Source organism: Octopus bimaculoides, chromosome 3 (genome assembly GCF_001194135.2).
Source record: "Octopus bimaculoides isolate UCB-OBI-ISO-001 chromosome 3, ASM119413v2, whole genome shotgun sequence".
Taxonomy (NCBI): domain Eukaryota; kingdom Metazoa; phylum Mollusca; class Cephalopoda; order Octopoda; family Octopodidae; genus Octopus; species Octopus bimaculoides.
Window position 1 is genome coordinate 164,228,016 of NC_068983.1, and position 6,328 is coordinate 164,234,343.

The following is a 6,328-nucleotide window of genomic DNA, read 5'->3' on the forward strand; positions in this document are numbered from 1 at the left end:
ATATATATATATATATACATATATAGGATTTGTTATGTTGATGAGGATTTATTATGTTGATAAACTAAGGAAGAATCAGATGATGAACTTTGCTCACTGGAAGATGACTTTTACTCTCCAGCATCTGCCTCCATCGATGGAAAGTCAGTCAAAATATTCCAACTGGAACATATAACTATAAGGTCTTGCATTGTGGTCAGTCTTATATGAAGAAGAGATTGTATGTGAAACAGTGGAAGAATTAGAGCTAATAGATGGACATTGAAATTTATAATTAGGTGCAAGAGTGGCTGTGTGGTAAGCAGCTTGCTTACCAACCACATGGTCATGGGTTCAGTCCCACTGCATGACACCTTGGGCAAGTGTCTTCTACTATAGACTCAGGCTGACCAAAACCTTGTGAGTGGATTTGGTAGACAGAAACTGGAAGAAGCCCATCGTATATATATATATATATATATATATATATATATATATATATATATATATATATATATAAATGTGTGTGTGTGTATGTTTGTGTGTCTGTGTTTTTCCCCCCAACATTGCTTGACAACCAATGCTGGTGTGTCCCCGTAACTTAGCGGTTCAGCAAAAGAAACTGATAGAATAAGTACTAGGCTTATAAAGAATAAGTCCTGGGGTCAGTTTGCTTGACTAAAGGTAGTGCTCCAGCATGGCCGCAGTCAAATGAGTGAAACAAGTAAAAGAATAAAAAAAAATAAATTAAAGAAGTAACAGTTAAGAGTACAACCAACAAATGTTTGTTAGGAATGCTTAAGTTTATGACAAAACAATTGGTAATTAAACAAATAGCCATTAATGAGCAAAACTGAAAGGAAGAATTGAAAAGGAAATGGTTTTGTTCATTTTTGTAATCTTCTCTGTGAGAGTCACAGATGCCTAAAAGATACCTGACGAGCTGAAGCATCACCAGTCCAGAACTTCACTCTCAGAGAATATTGGTTTCAAAGTGTGACGCAAGGCCAGTAATTTCAAGGAAGGGCCAAATTAATTACATCGACACCCCAATGTCCCATTGGAATTTATTTTATCCACACTGAAAGGATGAAAGGCAAAGTCAACCCCAGCTGGATTTGAACTCTGAATGCAAAGACAGACCAAATGCCACCAAGCACTCTACTGATTCTGCCAGCTTGCTGCTTTACTCTCAGAGACTATCAGAAGGAATTTCTTCTGTTCAGTGGTTGAATCTCTATTGTTTTAAGAATTTTCTTCCTGAACACGAACCAAAAGTCTTGAAACTATGCTGGAAGGCACCAACTCATGCGAGCTTTGTGCCATTTTTAATGTCTTGGGAAAAGCACCTTATCCAGGATAAATTTTACAAGTTATCTAAAATATCAAACAACATTAGAAAAAGTAAAGTTGCGTTTGTTGGAGAAGTTAAGGGAGACAGGGCAGTGATGCCATACTTTAGGCTCCTTAGTATGATCGAAATCCCATGGGTCACTCTGTGAAGACATACATCAATCAGTTTAAGAGATGATATTGTCACATGACGTAGAAGAGAATCAGATTGATACTTTGATGATCATGACTAACACACTAATTGCTGCTGTAAAATTAATGAGTATTTTATTGTGCTGCAGTGTTGAGTTCTCTTGTGCAGATCCATATACACTTGCAGTGAAAAGACGGTTCCTTTTGGGGAATAAATAAAACAGAACTCTGTCGAACTGAAGTGAAGAGAAGAACGGAAGTTCTTTTTAGATTTATGACTTAGTCATGTGCAGAAGAGCAGTACTCATGATCTTTGAAGCGTGGCCAAGATGTGTGGGCAGATGGTGGGGAATTCTGTGATGCATGGATTACTACACCAGTCAGCTGTGTGTAGGGATATCAGGTTATTTTTCTGGCTAGAGAGATGGTTGATTGATTGTTGGAGAGTGGAAGCCATTAAAAATACCCAAAGACTGAGTGATACCAGGCAGCAAGTTAGGCCGACCAGTCACTGCTGATCTGACACTAGTATTACTACAATCTAAGGTTTCACGTAAAATGCAAGACTTCATTATTCTCAAGTAGTTTCTGTCATATTGGATAATTTATTTCAAGAGATATTTAATTGTTAAAGTTGACATTTATAACATTACACTCCTTTGGTTTATTGATGTTGTTATTGAAAAATTGTCTCAGGTATTAAGCATTCCAAGCTGAAGTAGATTTGCTGACCTTACCTCAAAATATCTTTCTTTATTCCGAGTTGAGATTCAATATTTTCAAGAAGGAATTCAAGATGAAGTGCTTTGCTCTAAGTTCAATGAAAAACAAAAAAACAAAACAAAGTAAAAACACAATTTTCACATAAAGTCAGTCGATCTGTCAGTCTGCTGGTCAGTCAGTCAGTCTCATACACAGGTAGTCTTCATAACTGAATTATCTCTTTGCTTCAGTTAGCTCACTTATGATTCAGCCACTATTGTTGTTGTTGTTGATATCGTCATCATTTTCATACAAAATTTTCCTTTACATTTTGTTTTTTCACAAGATTTATCACAATCAGCAATTTTTTTTTTCCTGTTTTCTGCCTCTCTACATTTTCCTGCAATTGTTATTGTTGCAAACAGAAAAATTATTGATATAAGTATAATATGACTGATAAGAATAATATTGATTTACTTTAACCAACCACAACACCAAGGATTGTTTTGTAGGAAGTGAGTAGAATAATGTTTTAGTTTGTTATTCACCAGAGTAAAGCTGGCAACTCCTATTAACAACCATAGTGAGAAAATCCAAGACAATTTCTAGGTATGTAAGTTTGGTTGTTACGGTCAAAAGACATGTCTCTGGAATGTCAGATTTTAAAAACTTTTCATGGCAATTAAATTTATTGACACATACAGCATCTCATGGATTTTCTTATTTTCTTATTCAATAGTTATAAGATGATGAGAGAGGACTCTCTTCTGAATTGGGTTTCAGAATTCCACAAAATAGATTTTCTAGATGTGGTAGATAGTGCTCACAGCTTGGCAAATTAATACCTGTAGAATAACGAGCATTACGTTAAGATATGATGGAATTCATTAATAATTCATCTACAGATAAATAACTTGTTCATTTAATACATTTTCTTTTAATTGAATTAATCAAACATATTTGTGACATTTATTTAATTTAATGTTTGGAATGATAAAATATAAAATAATTTCAGTTAACATGTGAATTCATACCACTTGCATGTTAAACTAGTTGCGGAATAGCATTTATTTCGAAATGCTATTCTATAAGACATCTCCACTGTTTTACCAATAGTCAAGTATAAACCAGAAATTGTCCAATATTAGTAAATTCTCATGTGCAAGGTGAGCACCGAGAATCATAGTGATGACATACATATTCGTACTTAAAACATTCTTGTAGTTTCAATTGTGAAAATGTTAACCGCTGTTGTATTTCCTCATTGGCAAATAAAGTTAGATTCATTAGTCCAGAGTAGCTTTGACTGAGGTGTCAATAAGGTTGAAACACCAGTGTCTCAAAGTCTCCTTTCCTTAATGAATTCTGTGTGTGTTATGAACAATCATTTGCTTGAAAGAAGAAGTTATTTTGTAATGACAAAAGTACAACAGTGATTAGCATCTTCATAATTAAATCTGCAGGAATGTATAAATGGTTCAATATTAGTCCAATCACTGCTGACCAGGGACTAAAAAAACTACAATTACAAAGATCTCGATCATAAGTCTTCTCAGTCATAATTCATCTGCAGTTAAACAATTACAGCAACAACAACAACTTTGATCATAAGTCAACTCAGTTCTATATTTAAGAGATGAGGAATTATGTACATTATTTACATTATTTACATTTGATGGATATTTGTCCTCATCTTGTTTGTTGATAACACAACGTTTCAGCTGATGTACCCTCCAGCTTTCATCAGGTGTCTTGAGGAAATTTCAAACCTGGGTTCTCATTCCTAAGGTATTTTTTCGATGTTGTTGTTATTATTATTATTATTATTATTATTATTATTATTATTATTATTATTATTCAGGTCACTGCTTGGAATTGAACTCAGAATCTTGGGGTCAGTAGCCCACGTTCTTAACTATTACACAGGCATATGGCATAGTGGTTAAGAGTGCGGGCTACTAACCCCAAGATTCCGAGTTCGATTCCAAGCAGTGACCTGAATAATAATAATAATAATAATAATAATAATAATAATAATAATAATAATAATAATAACATCGAAAAATACCTTAGGAATGAGAACCAAGGTTCGAAATTTCTCCAAGACACCTGATGAAGGCTGGAGGGTATATCAGCTGAAACATTGTGCTAACAACAAACAAGATGAGGACAAATATCCATCAAATGTAAATAATGTATAAGTCAACTCAATTATGTATGACCCATAGCTCAAAAACAACACCACCGCCAACAACAACAGTTCATTTCAGTTTATGACTTTTTAAATCATGAAATTCAACACTTCAGAAGATGAATCCGTATGTATTCCTGTTCTAATTCTAATGCATTCTTATATTCGTTCTGTTCTCTTTTTAGCATTATTTATTTGAATAATATTCTGTCTTCAAATTCATTCCTTTTACTTACTCCCCTCCCCTGCCACACACATACACCCACACCCATTGATAATATTAAAGCTTTAATTTCATAAGCAATGCTTTTTGTATAAAATGTTATAAAATGAAATTTTAGTTAATTTATTATAAACTACGAAACTGTGAGTTTCCAATCGCCATCTTTGGTGGCTGTTGTCAAATATTGAAATGAAAATGAAAATCATGATGAGAGACAACAACAAAATTTATTTCTAATGATGATGTTTCATATAGATAACAAGACACTGGCTGCATCTTGTATGAACAGGCATTTCTATGAAGGTATAGACTTCAAAACAAAACGAAGCGTTAAAACTGCAAAGAAAATCATTCAGAAGTAGTGAGCTATGTATTTTGGTTATAACAATCAGGGAATGAACAGATGTTGCTTTGTAGATAACTGCTGGTTTGTGTAATGTGATGTTGATTGGAGCCAAATGGAGACAATTTAGGTGTGTAGCAATTAAGCTGCAAGCAATTGCTGGGTTAATAAGATTTTGCTAGAAGCATTGCTTATGAAATTAAAGCTTTAATATTATCAATGGGTGTGGGCGTCTGTGTGTGGTAGGGGAGGAGAGTGAGTAAAAGGAATGAATTTGAAGACAGGAATTGAATAGAAATGTCTTAATCAGGCATGAAAATATGAAGACTTTGGTTAAATTAAAAGAGGCATTTTGCATACCTTCCCTTTCTGTTAACAAAGAAAAGAAGAATTTTAATTATAATATAACCGTTTAGCTAACTAATCATTTTGAAGAATTCCAGTACTTACCAAAATGTTGATCACATAAACACACCAGAATTTACACTTGATCATATCATCATCACCACCACCACCACCACCACCACCACCACCACCACCATCATCATCATCATCATCATCATCATCATCATCATAATCGTTTAACGTCCGCTTTCCATGCTGGCATGGGCTGGACGGTTTGACTGAGGATTGGTAAGCCAGAAGGCTGCACCAGGCTCCAATCTGATCTGACAAGGTTTCTACAGCTGGATGCCCTTCCAAATGCCAACCACTCCGAGAGTGTAGTGGGTGCTTTTTATATACCACCAGCATGAGGGCCAGTCATGCGGTTCTGGCAAAGACCACGCTTATGCTCAAAAGGTGTTTTTTACATGCCACCTGCACGAGAGCCAGTCTGGCAGCACTGGCAACGACCATGCTCAAACGGTTGTCTTTCATGTGCCACCGGCATATGTGACGGTAAGGCGATGCTAGCAATGATCATGCTCGAATGTTGCTTTTCACGTGTCACCGGCATGGGAGCCAATCCGTGGCCCTGGCAATGATCACAAGGAATTCACAGATTTGAAGAAGAGCATTGCTCAAAACATTAAACCACCTTGTTTTCCTTCCCTAAGCGTCTGCTAATACTTTACATGTACCACTTCCTCCTGCTGCTGTTTTTTGTGTTTGTCCTTCTTCTTTTTGGGGATTTACTATACATATAAAAGGATCACCAAGATAGATCGCTAGCCACTAAATCTTTTTCTATTTTCTCTCCCTGTTCATTTCTGTGTTCCTTTCTGTCAAAGAGCGTAGGCTCGAAACATAAAAGACTTTCTCACTTCCCAAGTGTTAAACTAATACATGTGTTTGTTGTTTACACATGTGTCTTTGTCTTTTGTTTTTTGTAAGTTCTCAAATTCTCACTATATATATATGTATGTATATATATGTGTGTATATATATATATATATATATATGT

General features: G+C 35.1%; 1 protein-coding gene across 1 annotated transcript in view; it reads right to left on the reverse strand.

Annotated features, from left to right (window-relative positions):
* The window catches only part of LOC106875233 (uncharacterized), a 104,772-nt gene that overhangs the window by 53,422 nt on the left and 45,022 nt on the right, over positions 1–6,328 (reverse strand). The window contains exon 5 of the mRNA XM_014923291.2: positions 2,202–2,275. Within this exon, the coding sequence (XP_014778777.2) occupies positions 2,202–2,275 (74 nt within the window). The remainder of the gene's footprint in view (positions 1–2,201; positions 2,276–6,328) is intronic.